Source organism: Squalius cephalus (assembly GCF_949319135.1).
Source record: "Squalius cephalus genome assembly, chromosome: 22".
Taxonomy (NCBI): domain Eukaryota; kingdom Metazoa; phylum Chordata; class Actinopteri; order Cypriniformes; family Leuciscidae; genus Squalius; species Squalius cephalus.
In genome coordinates this window covers 32,058,712-32,078,746 of record NC_137143.1, presented here as the reverse complement: position 1 = coordinate 32,078,746, position 20,035 = coordinate 32,058,712, and the positions used below count along the sequence as shown (strand labels likewise).

Here is a 20,035-nt window from a genome sequence, read left to right as displayed (position 1 = left end):
GACTAAATTTTTTTCTAGTCGACTAGTAGTTGTTCATTTAAGCCATTCGTGGACAAATCGGCCCTTTATATTAATTTAATTACTTAGGCTACATACCCTAAGAGCGTTTACATATAGCCGCATTCAAGCGCACGAACGCACGCATAAAGCTTGCCACAAAGAACCGGTAAATGTAATGGTTATGAATGTGTCTAAAAAGCAAGGAGACATTTAATTATTTATTAAAGGGATAGTTCACCCAAAAATGAAAATTCTGTCATCATTTACTCTTCCTCAAGTTGTTCCAAACCTGTATGACTTTCTTTCTTCGGCTGAACACAAAAGAAGATATTTTGAAGAAAGTCGGTAACCAAACGACTGATGGACCCCATTGACTTCCATAGTAGGAAAAAAAAAAAAAACTATGGAAATCAATGGGGACCAGCAACTGTTTAATTACCAACCTTCTTTAAAATATCTTCTTTTGTGTTCAGCAGAAGAAAATAAATCATACCGGTTTGGAACAAGTTGAGGAAAAATAAATGATGACAGAATTTTAATTTTTGGGTGAACTATCCCTTTAATATACTGGTGTTTTCTGTGTCGCTGCAAAGATGAAGTTGACGATTCGGATTCGCCATGAACGCCAGAGAGAAATACACATTTCAGATGACATATTCAGAGAATAGCCTATTTCTTTTGGTTTTGAATATTTTCGTTTGAAAGTAGACATTTCAAGCTTTCTATAATAGATAGCCAATATTTCTCAAATCTGTGAGGCACAAGCTGAGTTTCGGCGCCCTTCAGTCCACGTGCAATACAAGTGATCGTGTTGGCGCCTTATTACATTGTCTGCTATATATTTGCTTCTTATTTAGTAAATACAGGCAACTGGTTGATAAAACATTGATCAAAATTAAGATACAATTTATACAAAACGAAAATCTTTTAAAAAGAGACTTTCTACAAAACAAGACTCAATGAAGTCGTCAAAATCATGTTTTACCCACTCCATGTCTCCAGACATTGCGCATCTCATGATGTATAATATCTTTCTCATGCTGCATGCTCACTTTCATAATCAACATTGATTAAATTAAAAAACATAATGACGTCACATATTTTCTAACCCAGCCCTCGGCCCTGTTGCAACAGTCGTTGTTTAGGTAGGCTACCTTAAACACGCACGTACAGTCTCGGAGTCATAGCTGCAACCAGGAGATGAAGAGAGCTGAGATCCACATCACCTAGCACATCTTCGTCTCTGCCACCCATAGACAGTATATATATATATCCCACCACAGGATGCTAGCGCGGCTAGCTCAGCTAGCGTGACCAGCGCCGTTGCTAGGAGGGCGCCAGCGCCTCTGCCTCTCAGCACCTCTGCCTCGCGAGTGGATGATAGCCCTGAAGACGCCTAGTAATGGTATACCTTTAGTGGTAGTATACCTTTAGTTAAGTTATACCTATGCTATGAGTCTTCGTAGCGCGCTAAGAGACAGCGTTATCGGGAAACGCAGCCCAGGTATGATGATGCGTAATGGAGATTCCAAAGCGCTCTTCTTTGGTTAGAACCATGGAGAGCGATCGCGGATCGGTCCGTCCTATGCACCGAAACTTTTTACAATGCAACAAAATATTTAAAGAGCATCAAGCTATTAAAATCTATATTATGAATACGCACAGATAATATAACAGTATAGGCCTATTATTCAGTAATTTTATTAGGTTAAACAGTGATTGGATAAGGTTTTTAATTTAAGGCCCACCCACAATTGGTCTGGCCCATCCAAAACTGGAATCCTGTCGCCGTGCCTTTGCGCTTAAAGGACAAGTTCGGTATTTTACACTTAAAGCCCTGTTTACAGATCGTTTCTGATGAAATAGAACGGTTGAGATTAAAATGTGGACACATGCTGCTGTCCCGAGAATTTTAGGTTTATTTCGCTTCTCCCCCCACCTACACAATGGCAGCCTATGGGCACTGGAACAATCCTTCCTAAAACGCATTAAACTTTCGATTACAAAGACGTGAAACTCACCGAGTGGTCAGGGGTGTTCACTGATATGCTCACACAAAAATCGCTGCAAAAGATGCTTTCCAACAGGTTTTATCGTAGTTTTTGTCCAACTCCATTGACTTGAATTGGATGTGCTGTGTGCGGTACGGTATTACTCCGCCGCTTCTTCTTCTGCTTCTTCTGTGTATTCAATTAAATGCCAGTGGTTTGCTTGTAATTGGCAAAGGTGCATTATCGCCACCAACTGGGCTGGAGTGTTTATTATTCAAGCTCTCAACGGAAGAAGTTCGGGTGTGAGACGTTTGGAAAAATAGGTCCACAGTTTTACAACGAATGGTAAAACACCTGTTGAAAAGCATCTTTTGCAGCGATTTTTGTGTGAGCATATCAGTGAACACCCCTGACCACTCGGTGAGTTTCACGTCTTTGTAAACAAAAGTTTAATGTGTTTTATGAAGGACTGTTCCAGTGCCCATAGGCTGCCATTCTGTAGGTGGGGGGAAAGCGAAATAAACCTAAAATTCTCGGGACAGCAGCATGTGTCCACATTTTAATCTTAACCGTTCTATTTCATCAGAAACGATCTGTAAACAGGGCTTTAAGTGTAAAATACCGAACTTGTCCTTTAAGTAAATAAAAAAAAAATTGTCTGGCCAATCCGAGGCCCCTGCACAAGTGGGGCCCCTAGGCTGCAGCCTAGGCAAGCCTGTGCATTAATCCGCGCCAGCTCAAGGGCATCCAAGATGTAGGTGTCTTTTTTTCCGCAGTAGTTTCAATTTTGATATTTTTAGGTCAAACCGTTCTTGTCTGTCAGTCATATAATGCAGGTCTATGGTCACTGTCTCAAAGAGCATGCACAAAGTCCACATTAAAACAATTCCCCATCGTAAGTACACATTGATGGCCTAAGACACGAAACGAGTGGTTTGTGTGAGAAAACGAACAGTATTTATATCGTTTTTAACTCTTGTAACACAGCCACGTCCAAGTGATCTGAGGGCGCGGGCGCATCCTGGTGTGTGACGTGTGCGCAGACTGGTGCATAGATATATACACTAGATGTCGCCTTGGCTACGGCAGTTCATTGGAACAAATGCCGTAGGCAAGGCGGAATCTATTCTAGTGTATATATCTATGCACCAGTCTGCGCACACGTCACACACACCAGGATGCGCCCGCGCCCTCAGATCACTTGGACGTGGCTGTGTACAAGAGTTAAAAACGATATAAATACTGTTCGTTTTCTCACACAAACCACTCGTTTCGTGTCTTAGGCCATCAATGTGTACTTACGATGGGGAATTGTTTTAATGTGGACTTTGTGCATGCTCTTTGAGACAGTGACCATAGACCTGCATTATATGACTGACAGACAAGAACGGTTTGACCTAAAAATATCAAAATTGAAACTACTGCGGAAAAAAAGACACCTACATCTTGGATGGCCTTGAGGTAAGCTAAACCATACCAAAATTTAATTTCAAAGTGAACTATCCCTTTAAAATAGCGCATTTATCGATTACATTGTTTCGTGACAAGTGACTGTTAAAAATTGTTATTGAATCATTTATTCAAGAGAATGTAGTGCTGTATGATGCTTCTGAAATAAAACTCAGAAAGATGTGATGAATTGTTTGTAAATATGACTCATCTTATTCATCATGCACAGTCTGTATAAGTGTATGATCTAGCTTTTCCCCATGGTCTAGTGTTAAAAAAAATTATTATTATTATTATTTTTTAAATCACAATACTTGTAAATAAATAAAAGCAATACATATCGTATCGGCACCCAAGAATAGTCCCAGATACGAGATCAGCCCTAATATGAACACAGTCATCCAGCCAGCAGGGCTCTTGTTTGATGCTAATAACTCAAAAACACTTGCATAAAGCATAAGCATGACTGACCTTTCCTCTGCACACCGATCTGACGGTCTCGACTGGCAGTCCCGTCTCCAGCTGAAACGCTCTGCATCTCTTCATCTCCTGATCCCACAGTTTCACAGCGCCGCCCTCTTTAGTCCTGCACACCAATACAGACAACATAGCCATTTACAACTACACAAAAAGATTGTTTGATGACATGTACACTTACACTACCGTTCAAAGTTTAAATTAATACTTTTATTCATCAAAGGACACATTCAATTGACAAAGAGTGACAGTAAAGACCTTTATAATGTCACAAAAGATTCTATTTAAAAAAGAAAATGCTGTTCTTTTGAAATTTCTATTCATCAAAGAATCATGAAAAATATCATTTATCATAGTTTCAACAAAAATATGAACCGTTTTCAATGCTGATAATAATCATAAATGTTTCTTGAGCATCAAATCCTCATATTAGAGTGATTTCTGAAGGATCATGTGACACTGAAGACTGGAGTAATGATGCTGAAAATACAGCTTTGATCACAGGAATAAATTACACTTTACTATATATTCACTTAGAAACGTTAGAAAAGAAAAACTTAGAAAAGTTTTTTTTTTAAATTTCACAATTTTTACTGTATTTTTGATCAAATAAATGGTGAGCAGAAGAGTTTTTTTTAAAAAAAACATCTTACAAACTCCAGACTTTTGAACTTTTGTATTCAAGGTGTAAGAAAAATTTGCAATTTTTTTCTTTATGGTGCCTAAATCAATTTCTATAAATAAAAAATGGTATAAAGGACATATAAAACTAACAGTAACGCTTTAGTTTAGGGTCCGATTCTCACTATTAACTAGTTGTTTAACTACATATTACTTGGATATTGGCTGTTTATTAAAGCACATATTAATGCCTTATTCCTCATGATCATATTATACATCCCTTAATCCTATAATACCTAAACTTCACATCTACCTTACTAACTATTAATAAGCAGTAATTAAGAGTTTATGGAGGGAAAAGTCTGAAGAGCGGGCCGCATCTGGACACCAGCTGAACTCACGGCCTCTCTTTGCCTCCGGTGACGATGAGCCCGTCTCGGAGCGTGGTGTACATGGTGAACACCGGCCCAGTGTGCGCTTTAGCCACCACACGCACCAGGAAATGCTCCCGCCACACGTACACGTCCCCGTTGATGGCCCCGGTGAACGTCAGGTTATTCTGTCAGACGATACAAACATCTTAGTCACATGATACTTCAGAAATCACTCTAATATGTTGATTTGCTGCTTAAGAACATTTATGATTATGTTGAAAACAGTTCATATTTTTGTGATAATATCCATGAACAGGGTTTGAAATGAACACCTGCCAAATGCAGGTAAAAATCAACTAACGCTGTCAAATCACAAGACAATTTGGCATGTTACTATGTTTACTCAATTTGCTGGGGAAGTTCGTTTAAGACAAATCTGAACAGATTTAGCGCAAATACTCGCGAGTCATCATATATATTAAATACAGTGTATTGCACAGAATCTGCTCATATCTGGCTAACTTGAACACACACGTCACTACACAACAAATAACGGCGTGCTTGTTCATTTGCATTGAAGCAATAGCGAAGATTAAAAAGCATTTGGTGAACAGAAAAGACATTGTTATTTTCCAACATCCTACATTTATTTGATGTTTTGATCTGGACGACTAAAACACATTTTTGGTGATGAGGATGAGGATGAAAGAGGAGGAGATGCTGGATGACAGGATTTTGTCTGAATAAGAAATTAATGTTTTTATTAATTAATAAATTAATAAATTAATGTTTTTATTAATTTATTAATTAATAAAAATGTATATATATATATATATATATATATATATATATATATATATATATTTTTTTTTTTTTTTTTTTTTTTTTTTTTTACATTTACATTTAGTCATTTAGCAGATGCTTTTGTCCAAAGCGACTTACAAATTTGGACTAAAATTAAGTGAGTCATCGTGAAGAGGCAAAAAACAACGCAAGAAGTGCTCAAAATACGAAGTTCAGGCATTGTTCAGAGTAGCATAAGCCCGATAAGCGAGGATTTAAAGGAAAAGGAAAGAATTTTTTTATTTTTTAAATTATTATTATGAGGTTATATACATATTAGGGCTGTCAAACGATTAATCGTGATTAATCTCATCCAAAATAAAAGTTTGTGTTTACATAATATATGTGTGTGTATGGAGTATAATTATCTTCTATATATAAATACACACACATGCATATATATTTAAGAAAAATGTGTTATTTATAAATAAAATATTTATATACAATTTAAATTATATATAATATAAATATATATACACAGTATATACATGCAAATATTTCTTAAATATATACATGCATGTGTGTGTATTTATATATAGAAAATAATTATACACCGTACACACACATATATTATGTAAACACAAACTTTTATTTTGGATGCGATTAATCGTTTGACAGCCCTAATATATATATATATATATATATATATATATATATATATATATATGAATATATATGAATATGCAATTTGGATTTCATGCATTCTTATATAAGCTGTGATTTATTTTTATTTTTTGGTTAGTAGAAGTTCTGAACGACCGGTAACTTAAAAATGAAGTAGCCAAATTTTCCGGTGAGTGAAGGTGAATTTGAAACCCTGTCCCTGAATGCGCGAGACTCACGGCTCCGAACGCCACCGAGAGCATGGTCTGCATGCGGCCGTCCTCCACCGCTCCGATCACTCCTTTCTTATACAGCAGAGATCCTCCCACCAGCGTCCAGAACTTGATGTGTTTAATCCCCACAGACACAAACTGCGTGTCCGAGTCGGGCCTGAACTCCACCACGAAGATCCGGTCTGTGTGACCGCCTTTACTGCAAACCCTCGAGCCTGAGCACACAATTAAAGAAGATTACAGGTTTTTACAATCGCTAGAACAGACTTGAACAAAACTCTGGATTATTTAACCCTTAAAATGATTTTTTTCAATTAAATGAATGTACTATATTTTAGTTCAATAGTGTTTTTTTTTATTTATTTTTTTTATAAAATTTTTAATTGTAATGTTTATATAATATTTTGTATTTTTAAAGGATTGTATGGTACTAAATTATATTTACGCTGTATTTATAATCCATTTATTCACTTTTTGATCATAGACCTGAACATTTATTTTCCAACTTAAACTGTGGTAAATCTTGAGTACTTTAGAGCGACAGACTGAAGTTTGATCTCTTTTCAAAGACGACACTTGGCAGATTATTGCTGAAGTGAAAAAGGTTTTAAAAAGTTAACTTAAAAAAAGTTACAGAATTTTACGTTTATTGTTATGAAAAATGTGCAAAAATACTATTTTCAATTTTTATATGAAATATATATTTTTATTTTCAGTTTTAATCTAAAACTTTGAGAAAAATAAATCTAAACAAGTTGTGTTCCAAATTTGAGCTTGATATCTCAGGAAATGAGCATTCAGTCACAGAGTGTGTTCGGCTGCAGTACCAAACGCTTCCACTAGAGGAAATCCGTCTCACATTCATTTCCAATGAGAGGACCTATTTTTTTCAGGACCATTTAACCTGTTCGAATCATGTCCATGATATTTTTTTTTTTTGCGTTTACAAAGCAAGTGGAAAAACCTTCACCATGTTTCGCACCATTCCAATGAAGAAAAAAAAAAAACAAAAAAAACAAATGTAACATTTTAACCGAAGAGCACCAGAGGGCTGATTAGTGCCCACACCTTTCAAATTACATGAATTATTATCTCACTTAGATACAAATATCCCTAAAACTCTATGTACCTACAGGACAATTTGCACATTTACTACCATTAAACTTAAAGTGCCCCTATTATGCTTTTCAGGAATTCACTTTTATAGTGTGTAATAAAGATGCCTGTGAATGTACAAGTTCTGCAAAGTTTCAAATATCAAAGTGCAGATAAATAAAGTTATTGTCCACCAAAGAAGTGATTCTGAACAGCCTGAAACAAGTCGTAAGTAATAAAGCTTTCCTGGAGCTCAAACTGTAGAGCGTTGGTGCTTATAATGCCAAGGTCATGGGTTCGATTCTCAGGGAAAGCAAGAACTGATAAGAATGTAAATGTGCAGAATCTACATAGGTTTGTAACAGATTTGCATAATTGTCTTCATTGGCTGAACTTTGTCTCCTTTGCCCCACCCACTCAAACACATATTTTAGTAGTTATAGTGCATTATGAATGTGAAATGACCAGCAATGCCAAGCTGAAACTGTTTAGCAGAACTGTGTTAATAGTTTTGAAAAAGTGACCTAACTATTGAGAAATGGGTCTTGGCAAGTGCGAATAGTAAATGCATGGATCAGTAGTTCTCACACACACACACACACACACCTTCCTGCCATCTCCACACAGTGATGGTGTGTTCGGGATCCACTCCCACAGACAGCAGGAGTTTCCCCGTGGCGCTGAAGTTGACGTATCCGACTCCTTTGGCGTGAGAGCAGCGCAGCACAGACAGAGTCTGCTTACTCATGGCGTCCCACACGTGAATGCACGGCGCCAGGCCTACAGGAACACACACACACACACACATCACCACCGTCAGTACTCAGAGCTGAAGGGCCAAACAAGCTTCCCAAACGAGAACATGTGACAAATAAAACACATTAGGTTTATTACAAGACATTGATAATGCAAATATATATATATATATAAACAGTGATGGGAAGCTACTAAGAAACTGGCTTAAAATAGTTTCACTACAGTTAAGATGCATTTACAAAAAGTAGTAGTATATAAGTATATAAAACTAGACTACAAGAAGGAGTTAACTACATTGAATATATTTATTTATATATTTTATTTTTTTAACAGACAAATCGGTGCACTAAATGCAAAAATAGATGCACATTGCAAAAATAAATGAAATGCATAAATTCACTAAATGCATAAATAAATGCATCAATAAAATAAATAAATTGCACAAAAAATAAATAAATTAAATTAGTTGAAAACACTGGTGAAAAGCAGCATTTAATTAAATATTCATCACTCTGCACCTATGCAAAAATAAATGCACTAAATGCATAAATAAATGCAAAAATAATGAAACTAAATGCATGAATAAATTTAGAAAATGCAGTATAAGCATCAATAAATGCATACTGTAAATAAATGCACTAAATGCATCAATAAATGCAAAAATACTAAATGCAAAAATAAATGCACTAAATGCATAAATAAATGAAAAAAATAATGAAACTAAATGCATAAATAAATTTAGAAAATGCAGTAAATGCATCAATAAATGCAAAAAATAAATGCACTAAATGGATAAACAAATGCGTTCAAAATAAATAAATTAGTCGAAAACACTGATGAAATGCAGCATTTAATTAAATATTCATCACGCTACACCACTATAGCTTGGGGAAAAAAATAGGCGGTTACTGGAAACGCTACTGTAATTTGAAAACAACTATTGTCCTTAAAAAATGTACCGACCTTAAAAAAAAATACATTAAAAATGTAGTTAATAGTGCAGCTTTGTTTAGTTAGTGACTCCCCAACACTGTTAAAGAAGCAGTGGGATGAGTTTGGGATGAGTATTAGGAGGTCCTCAGGGTTTAACATGACAGAACAAACACACGTCAACGATAGATATGTATTCCAGTGCTGAGGGAGGGAAAGGGGCATCATGACTCTATATGAAAAATGATTTCTGAGATGATAGAAAATCAAGCAGCATGATGCTTCATGCAAACATGTATTCTCCATAGCCACGTCTTTAATGAAACCAGGACATGAAACACAAGGGAAATCTGAGGCATCAAACTTCAAGATGAGCCACAGACAGATAGTATTTGATTATTTGATTAATTATTCTATATTAAGTGGTTTTGCATGCATTAACACTAGTGAAGTGTCACTAAACTATTAAACAAAATGCAATGTTGAGTTTTGAATGCATATTAAACCCTGATCATTGCTTTAAGAGTAGAAGTGCGTGTGTTCTAGTTTGGAGAAACTGAAATCTGTCCTGGATTTCTGGAGAGAAGCACACAAGGTCAGTGGGATGAAATGCAGTCAGATCGCAGGAGGTTTCTGTGTCCTACCTGGCAGATCGGTGATGTCGCCTGTGTGTTGGTGTGTTGGATGAGAGGATGAGACGGTGATGAACAAAAAAATGAGAGAAGCTGCTCTTAGTGCCAAAGCAGAATTACGTGAGAGATTCAAAGTATTTGCAAAATCACAGGCAGGGCTTTTGTTATCAACACAAAACCAAGCAGTGCACGCTGAAAGAAGCGAACGTAAGCCAATGGAAATGATTCAGACGGTGAAAATTACAGGCTGAATAGGCTGAACACGTGCACACGTACCGATCTGACCGGTGGCGATGACATTTTGATATTTGGGATGTTGATTGACAGTCAGGCAGAGGATATCATCCGTGTGCTCCAGGTAAAAGCTCTGAGTTCCTGCAGATCACAGAGTCAGGCTCTACTTCATCTAAAAACTTCACAAATCCTTGTAGAAACATTATGCATGCATCATATTAATAGGCACTTTTTAATGCAATATTATTTTAGTGAACTGCAAATGAGAAAGTGTGTAAAATACACTTCCCTCGTACACTATCTTTTAAAAGTTTGGGTTTTTTAAAAGTCTCCTCACAGCAGGGCTGCATTTATTTGATCAAAAATATCAGTGAAATATTATTATAATTTAAATCATCTGTTTTCTATGTGAATATATAGTAAAGTGTAATTTATTCCTGTGATCAAAGCTGAATGTTCAGCATCATTACTCCAGTCTTCAGTGTCACATGATCCTTCAGAAATCACTCTAATATGATGATTTGATGATCAAGAAACATTTATGATTATTATCAGTGTTGAAAACAGCTTAATATTTTGGTTTAATTTTATTTTTAAAGGATTCTTTGTCACTTAAGGATATTTACTGGCACTTTTGATCAATTAAATGCATCCTTGCTGAATAAAAGTATTCATTTCTTTTAAAAAATGAAATCTTTCTGACACCGGACTGTATATTCCAGTTATATATTCTTTAAACCTATAAAAAAACTACTGGTGACAAAAATACTAATTTGAAAATATAATAACCAAGCAGTCATTTTAATAATAATTGTCAAATATGTGACCCTGGATCACGTCACCAGTCTCGAGTCGCACGGGTTTATCTGTGGCAATAGCCAACAATACATTGTATGGGTCAAAATTATAGATTTTTCTTTTATGCCAAAAATCATGAAGATATGAAGTAAAGATCATGTTCCATGAAGATATTTAGTAAATTTCCTACCGTAAATATATAAAACATGTATTTCTGTGAGTGAATGTTGCACAATCGTGGACATAAATGCACAACTTTAAAGGAGATTTTCTCAATGTTTTGATTTTTTAGTATCTTCAGATTCCAGATTTACAATAGTTGCATCTCGACCAAATATTGTCCTATCCTAACAAACCACACACCAATGGAAAGATTATTTATTCAGCTTTCAGGTGATGTATAAATCTCAATTTCAAAAAATTGACCCATGTGACTGCTTTTGTGGTCCAGGGTCACATATGTTCTAACTATAAGTGATTTAGTTAATTAAGCTTTTCCACTTCTTTTTTAAACAGACGTGCAGTTCCACCTGCAGCCTCTAGAGGGCGTCAGCGCCTCATGTCTGATCTGGAATCAGATTAGTCTCAGAAGACACGCCCACAAACCCGTAAAGCCAAAAGGCATTATTTCAAAATCTTCACAAACATCTAGCATATTTGCCACATGTTGAGACAAGAATGGGACAGCAAGCCCGAGTTCAGAGGTCGTGTGTGTGTGTGTGTGTGTGTGTACCAGCAGAGAGGTTCTGAATCACAGCAGCAGCGGCTGTGTGAAAGATGATGTCGGCTCCATCATTGAGGTAGTGAAGGTTGTTTCGACAATCAAAGCCTCTGTAGCCAAACACATGGTCCAGAGAAAGCTCCTATAAACACACGGACATAATGGTACACATTGAGAATAATGAGGACCACGTTATATCTTCATGAGCTCTCATGACCCGTCTGACCTCCACGATCTTCTTCTTCTTTGTGATGTTGTTCTTCACCAGTTTTTCAGGTAACGGTGCGGCGCGACTCACTGGAGGTCTGCAGGAGACAAATAATGGAGTTTCGACATGAAGAAAAGCAGTCACTGCAAAAAAATTACACTCTTCCTCAGTATTTTTGTCTTGTTTTCCAGTACAAATATCTAAACATTTTTTTAAACCAAGATACATTTATTTGAGAAGCAAAATGACTTAAGCTATTCCGTCTTGTTTTCTGAAAAACTGATTAAAAATGAAATGAGTTTGTGCCCTTAAAACAAGAACTAATGTCTGCCAATGGGGTCAGAAAAAAAGATTTATATATATATGATATAACAGCCAGAGCTGTAATTTCTGGCTCAAAAACAAGTAGGATTTTTTTTTAACAGACAAAAACAAATGCACAAAATGAATCAATAAATGCATCAATAAATGCACTAAATGCATCAATGCAAAAATAAATAAACTAAATGTATCAATAAATGCAAAAATAAATAAACTAAATGTATAAAAAAATGCAAAAATAAATAAACTAAATGTATAAATAAGTGCAAAAATAAATGTACTAAATGCATCAATAAATGCACAATGCAAAAATAAATAAACTAAATGTATAAATAAATGCAAAAATAAATAAACTAAATGTATAAATAAATGCAAAAATACATGTACTAAATGTATAAATAAATGCAAAAATAAATAAACTAAATGTATAAATAAATGCAAAAATAAATAAACTAAATGTATAAATAAATGCAAAAATACATGTACTAAATGAATAAATAAATGCAAAAATAAATGTACTAAATGCATCAATAAATGCACAATGCAAAAAAAAAAAATACACTAAATGCGTAAACAAATGCATAAAAAACTAATAAATTAGTCGAAAACACTGTGATGAAAAGCAGCATTTTATTAAATATGAATCACTCTACACCAGAATACAGGAATATGTAATTTGCTTGAGGGAAAAATATATAATATCTGCCAGTGGAGTCAGAAAAAAATTACTTAATTCAAAGGGAAAACAAGATGATTTTTCTTGCACCCCATTGGCAGATATTTGTTCGTGTTTTAAGCATAAATTCACTTAATTCTGACATTATCCAGAAAACAAGACTTTCATATTTCTGAGTAAATGTACCTTGATTAAAGAATTTGTTCTGGAAAACAAGACAAAACTAGCACATAAGAAAATCATATTTTGCAGTACTCATAACTTCATCTGCATTATCCAGTTCTGAGGCTTTTCTCACCGTTCATCCACCAGGATCTCCTTCTGCTGTTGGTGTGGCTTTACGCCCGTCATCTGTCTTATACTGACCGCGTAGATCTTCGTCGTGTAATCCATGTTCTTTTCCCGAGCGACGTCGCTGTCGTACCCTAAACACACACATTCGTCAAATAAACATCTTTAAATTCAGTTTATTCTCACAAACAAAAACTAAAACATTACCTCCATCCTCCTCGGCGTCGTCATCTGACTCCTCACTGTCCACGGCTTTGCTCTCGCGTGGACCAATCCCCTCTCTCGCCCAGATCATGAGGGCCGTGTCGGCCCCGCCCACCGACAGCAGCATCGCATCATCATTCGACCATCGCACATTTGTCACATTGGCACTGTGAGCCACGTACTTCTTAAACTTGGCAAACTGACCCTGTATAAAACAAAAAACATCAAGAAAATACTTTCTAATCGTTTTATGCATAAACCTCAAGACTTATACACTATTGTTCAAAAGTGCTTTTTTCATTTATTTAAAGAAACTAATAACAAGAATGCATTAAATTGATCAAGAGTGACAGTAAAGACATTTGTAATGTTACAAAGATTATATTTCAGATAAATGCTGTTCTTTTCAACTTTCTATCCATCAAATAATCCTGAAAAATAAAAAGCATCACAGTTTCCAGAAAAATATGACTTGTTTTCAACACTGATAATAATCATAAATGTTTCTTGAGCATCAGATCCTCATATTAGAGTGATTTCTGAAGGATCATGTGACACTGAAGACTGGAGTAATGATGCTGAAAATTCAGCTTTGATCACAGGAATAAATTACACTTTACTGTATATTCACATAGACAACAGTTATTTACATTATAATAATATTTCACAATTTTTACTGTATTTTTGATCAAATAAATGCAGCCTTGCTGAGAGGAGACATTAAAAACCCCAAACTTTTAAATGATAGTGTACGAGGGAAGTGTATTTCACACACTTTCTCATTTGCAGTTTAGTTTTTTTTTTTAGATTTGTGAATTATTTCAAATGTTTTCAGACGATGTAGAGCCTGACACTGTGATTTCCAGGTACTCACAGCTTTTATTTCACATTTTTTACTGTATTTTTGATCAAATAAACGCAGCCTTGCTGAGCAGAAGACACTTCTTTCATAAACACTATAAAAAGTTGTGTGTAAGAATACATGTTGTGATCATGTGACCTTGCACGGGAAGCTGAAGAGCTTGACGAAGCCGAAGTCGTCTCCGGTGGCCAGCAGCTTCTTGTCTTTGGTAAGTGAAGAGGCGTTGACGAAACTGAGCGTGGGCCAGACGCCCTCACAGGTGGAGCCCAGAACCGACGTCCATGTGGCCCATTCCATCTTCTCAGACTGAACACACACACACACACACACACGGTCACAGCGCTGCACTTAGCCACGTAACTGGATGTGTGTCTAGTTTCTCTACCTCTAAACTGCTGATAGTTTGTCGTCTTCCTCGTGGAGCTTCGAAGAAAAGCTGCTCTTTGGCACCAGTGTTGACTTGAAGCAGTTTTCCTGCATTAATGCACACAAACATGTTTAGCTCCCTATACTTTTATTCCTTTCATTGATGGATTTCAGCAGCTTTTTGCTACCAAAGCAAAATTACCCATGTAAATGCACATGCTTTCAGACAGGGTGCAAAACGAACACTCGCCAAATGTCAAAAGTTAGTAAAAACTGGCTTTGGCGAGAAAATGATCAGTTAAAGGAACTGCAGTAAATTGCATGACTTATAATATACAGTACATGGTGACCTTCGTTGTTTGTCACTAATAAGCACTAAATAATCCCTTAAAGGGCTGGTATAATGCCCTTTTCACAAGATGTAAAATAAGTCTCTGATGTCCCCAGAGTGTGTGTGTGAAGTTTCAGCTCAAAATACCCCACAGATATTTTTATATCGCATGTTAAAATTGTCACTTTTTGAGGGTGAGCAAAAACACACCGTTTTTGTGTCTGTCCCTTTAAATGCAAATGAGCTGCAGCTCCCGGCACAGGGGGCGGAGCTTCAACAGCTTTCATGGCCAGCAAATTCTCACAGTTTCTCACTGAAACTCACAGTTTCCTGTTTCTCACTCAAGGAGTTTCTCACTCACTACATGAAGATAGACATGAAGTTGCATATTATTGCTTGAATATATATTTGTTGGGTGTGTGAGGATTACCGCGCACGTCCCAGTCCACGTGTGTGATGCAGCTGGACGCTCCTTTACAGATGCCCACCCTCTTACTGGTCAGAACGTTATAAATGTCCACAAATGAGTCGTGGGAGGCCACGGCGAGGTATTTTCCAGCATCTGCAAGACAAAAGCAGGACAATATTACATCAATTACATGCTTTATGCAGCTATTATGTAATGAAACAAAATAATGTAATAATAAATATATTGTTATTATTATTTTTATATATAGTTTTAGTAAAATCATATAAATAATATAACAAATATACTTTATTATTATAAATTATATAATTGTATTTTTTATGTCAATATATATTATGTATATTTATATATAAAATTATATTTTATTATCAATTTATATGTTTTATATATATATATATATATATATATACATATACAGAGAATTTATATATATATGCATTATTTACTTTTATTATCACTTAATATGTTAATATTAATTGAAAATAATTAATAATATTAATTAATAGTAATTACTATTATTTTATTATCAATCATATATATACAGTTAGGTCCATATATATTCTGATTTTTTCAGGTATTTACCAAAACATATTCAAGCTATAGTTATATAATAAAGATATGGACTGAAAGTGAAACTATCAGGTTTAATTTGAGGGTATTTACATCTAAACTGGAAGAAGGGTTCAGGAATTACAGCTCTTGAGAGTAGATGGTTACCTTGAGAGAACCTGATGTCAGAGATGATCTCCTTCCTGTGGTGAAAGGTCACCATGTCTTCCAGCGTGTCTGCGTTCACCACCAGAAAGCTGCCGTCGTTTAGACCCACCGCTAAGGCTTTTCCGTCGGGGGAGAAGGCACAGCATCGGCCACCTACACACAGACACATCAGCATAATTAAATCGTGATGTTCAATTTGACCTGCAGTATTTGATTAAAGGTGCTATTTATGCCCCTTTTCACAAGATATAATATAAATCTATGGTTTCCCCAGAATGAGTCTGTGAAATTTCAGCTCATAATATCAGTTCATTTATTATAGCTTGTCAAATTTGCCCCTTTTTTGGGTGAGAGCAAAAACACAGCGTTTTTGTGTGTGTCCCTTTAAATGTAAATGAGCTTTAGCTCCGCCTCCATTCAGAAGAGGGCGGAGTCTTTACTCGAGCTTCAGAAACTCCGGTAATAACAGAACAGGCCAATCTCCCTCATCCAGAATCCCAGAATCACCAGTAGCGAGTGCAGCCTTACGGAGAGACTCAGGAAGAGTTTCTGAATGTTAGTGAAACAGACAGATTTCAGTTGAAAATAAAATAAATTCGCTGGGACTCTAAATAGTGTTCAGTGCTCGTCTGTGCTCAACGACAGAACAGTTTCATGCTTTACTCAACTTTTGCCATTGCATTAGAACTGGTCACTGTTGTCGCTTGTGAAACCAAATGTCGTGCTGTGTGTGCAAACGTGCAGATTAAGAGCCGGTAATATTATAATAAGATCTTCTTCATACGTCAGAAGGGGAGTGAAATCTGATCGGCTTATTTTTTGACATGCTTGCAGAGAAAGGCTCACCAGAACAAAGTTTTTCAAATTTTTTGTGTTGGTAGAAGCACCGGGGACCCGATTATAGCACTTAAACACGGAGAAAGTCAGATTTTCATGATATGTCCCCTTTAAGTGTACAACCCTGCTTTTGATTTATTCGTCGAAATTCCGTGACATTCTGCGCCATTTTTATGACTGGATTCTGTGATTCTGTCAAGTCAAGTCAAGTCAAGTCATGTCATGTCAAGTCAAGTCAAGTCAAGTCAAGTCAAGTCAAGTCAAGTCAAGTCATGTCATATAAAGTCAAGTCAAGTCATGTCATGTCATGTCATGTCATGTCATGTCATGTCATGTCATGTCATGTCATGTCAAGTCAAGTCAAGTCAAGTCATGTCATGTCAAATCAAGTCAAGTCAAGTCAAGTCAAGTCAAGTCATGTCATGTCATGTCATATAAAGTCAAGTCAAGTCAAGTCAAGTCAAGTCATGTCATGTCATGTCATGTCATGTCAAGTCAAGTCAAGTCAAGTCATGTCAAGTCAAGTCAAGTGAGGTCAAGTCAAGTCAAGTCATGTCATGTCATATAAAGTCAAGTCAAGTCAAGTCAAGTCAAGTCAAGTCATGTCATGTCATGTCATGTCAAGTCAAGTCAAGTCAAGTCAAGTCAAGTCAAGTCATGTCAAGTCAAGTCAAGTCATGTCATGTCAAGTCATGTCAAGTCATGTCATGTCAAGTCAAGTCAAGTCAAGTAATGTCATGTCATGTCATGTCATGTCAAGTCGTCACCTTTATTTATATAGCGCTTTTTACAATACAGATTGTATCAAAGCAGCTTCACAGTGATAACATGAAAATAACACAACAAAATACATTCTGTCTGTATATTTCCGCATAAATCATAGAGCCCTACCCACTGGCAGAAGGTCAGCTGTTACTGTATGGTGAGAGATCATCTACCTTTCTTCAGTTTCCGGACGGCCACCATTCGATGGTTGGCTGAGAGCTCCCAGATCCGCAGTGTTTTGTCGTCACTCACAGTGGCACAGATGGGCAGCAGTGGATGAGCAGCCAGACCCCAAACTTCCCCCTCCATATGACCCTGAAACACAATACACACAATATCCATATAAAGTTGCACATTTAAGGAGTCCTTCATAATGTCTTAATATATATATATATCCATATGCAACACATAATAAAAGTAATTATGTTTGAAATTACTCTTACAAGTAACTAGGGAATACACAGACCAGTATATATGTATATATTTACATAACTAAATATGATTTTCTTCATTTCTCAAACCAGATGGCACCAATTTGCCTTCCATGCATTGGATTTGAAATATATTTGCTCTATTTTAATTAAACTGTATTAATTGAAAATCACATGAATTATTTTTAACTTTTAACTTTAATTGGAATATCGCATAAAACATTTGCGAATAAAGCAGCGTTTCCATCCCATGTGTTTAAGTGAACAAAATAGTCACTTCCTGGTGCAAAATATCTGAAATAAAAATGGAAGTTGCTGCAATCGGGGAAGAAGCTGTGGCTTATTATCCTTCGTTATAAATGAGTTCGTCTCAGAGCGTGTGATGAAACGCAATAAATGCTCGTGTTCTCTGGCGTTCGGATGCTGGTGTTCGGGAACGCAAGTCACGAGAGTCATGTGAGCTTTTCTGTTGCTCATCAAGGGATTTATTTCCATCGTAGTTTATGTGCATGTCTTTTTGTCAGATTAAAATGAGCACATATGTTTTTGTTTTGTTTTTTGTATACATTTTTGCACATCTTGCCGTTTCTATCCAGTGTTTGTTTTTTATACAATATCCCAAAATGTGCATGAAAATAGGTGGATAAAACATGGCTATTATCATAATTGAAGAAACCTGTTAAAAAGTTCAGCAAAGCTGATATTAAAGCTACAATATGTATTTTTTTTCGCCACTAGGGGTCGCTAACCTCTTACAAAAACAAAGGCGTAGGTTGATGACGCATAAGCGGAATTATGGAACTTGCCGTCATGCCGAAGGATCTAATAATGTTTATGGATGAGTGAATACATTGATGTTTTCTAATGAGAGACAGATCTCAGTGCCACACGCGAGTCCCGTGGATATAAAGGAATAAGGACATTTCATTCTACCAAACTAACTTACCCGCAAGTGCTGAATAATACTCACACAGGGCAGTTTATTAGACGAATGAAACTTGTGAGCAGTGGTGGAGGAAGTACTGAATCTCAGTACTTAAGTAAAAGTATAAATAAACAGAGACATATTTACTTTAGTAAAAGTAAAAGTACCACAATGAAAACCCTACTTAAGTAAAAAGTAAAAAGTACCTGATTTTAAATGTACTTTAAGTATTAAAAGTAAAAGTACTTTCATAACAATTTATTCTCTTAATGTCTATATTCTAATAATTAGGGCTGTAACAATATGCAATATGAAACCGAAATCGCGACACTCGGATCCACGAACCTGTGTCGCGGTATGAGTGTGAGAAGACAGAATCGCGACACACCCCTTATTTGAAGTTAACATTATAGGCCTACAATACGACGTACGTACCTGGATAAATTCTTTAAGATTGGGCAATCCCAGCGTTATGGACGTGACAATTGCAGTAAAAACTTGAAATGTAAATCTTGAAATGTAAATTCTCAAATACCAATTGAAACTGTTTATATATCCATACTCCCTGAATAAAGAAGTCCAGACATTAGAAAAATACTAGTCTACAGACACATGCGTTTTATATTTAATATGAGGGAAATATAAATCCGTAACGGACGTGACACAAAAAAATTCTTTAACTTTTAGGTGGCAAAATATTTTTTACTTTTTAGTAATTCTGTGAATTTCACTGCGCAAACCAAAAGTAATATACCCACCGGATGAAGAAGGGTTGGCTCTCCACAGAACTTAAAATATTCATTTTATTTTTTGTGTTCACATTTATGAGGAAAAAACAATGTTACGGACGTGTCAGTTCTCCGTTACGCACGTGAGCGCTCTGAAAGCGGCACTAAAATACTGCTTTAAAACGTTCA

The 20,035-nt window shown here is 36.0% G+C and overlaps 1 protein-coding gene across 1 annotated transcript in view; it reads right to left on the bottom strand.

The window, feature by feature from the left end:
• Positions 1-20,035, bottom strand: part of eml6 (EMAP like 6) — a 92,815-nt gene that overhangs the window by 16,973 nt on the left and 55,807 nt on the right. Inside the window, exons 21-34 of the mRNA XM_079857880.1 lie at positions 17,936-18,077; positions 16,161-16,313; positions 15,447-15,578; positions 14,705-14,793; positions 14,458-14,625; positions 13,461-13,662; positions 13,261-13,387; positions 11,984-12,062; positions 11,770-11,899; positions 10,281-10,379; positions 8,293-8,466; positions 6,598-6,806; positions 4,940-5,097; positions 3,912-4,026 (exon numbers count right to left, since the gene is read on the bottom strand). Of these exons, the coding sequence (XP_079714006.1) occupies positions 3,912-4,026; positions 4,940-5,097; positions 6,598-6,806; positions 8,293-8,466; positions 10,281-10,379; positions 11,770-11,899; positions 11,984-12,062; positions 13,261-13,387; positions 13,461-13,662; positions 14,458-14,625; positions 14,705-14,793; positions 15,447-15,578; positions 16,161-16,313; positions 17,936-18,077 (1,977 nt within the window). The remainder of the gene's footprint in view (positions 1-3,911; positions 4,027-4,939; positions 5,098-6,597; positions 6,807-8,292; positions 8,467-10,280; positions 10,380-11,769; positions 11,900-11,983; positions 12,063-13,260; positions 13,388-13,460; positions 13,663-14,457; positions 14,626-14,704; positions 14,794-15,446; positions 15,579-16,160; positions 16,314-17,935; positions 18,078-20,035) is intronic.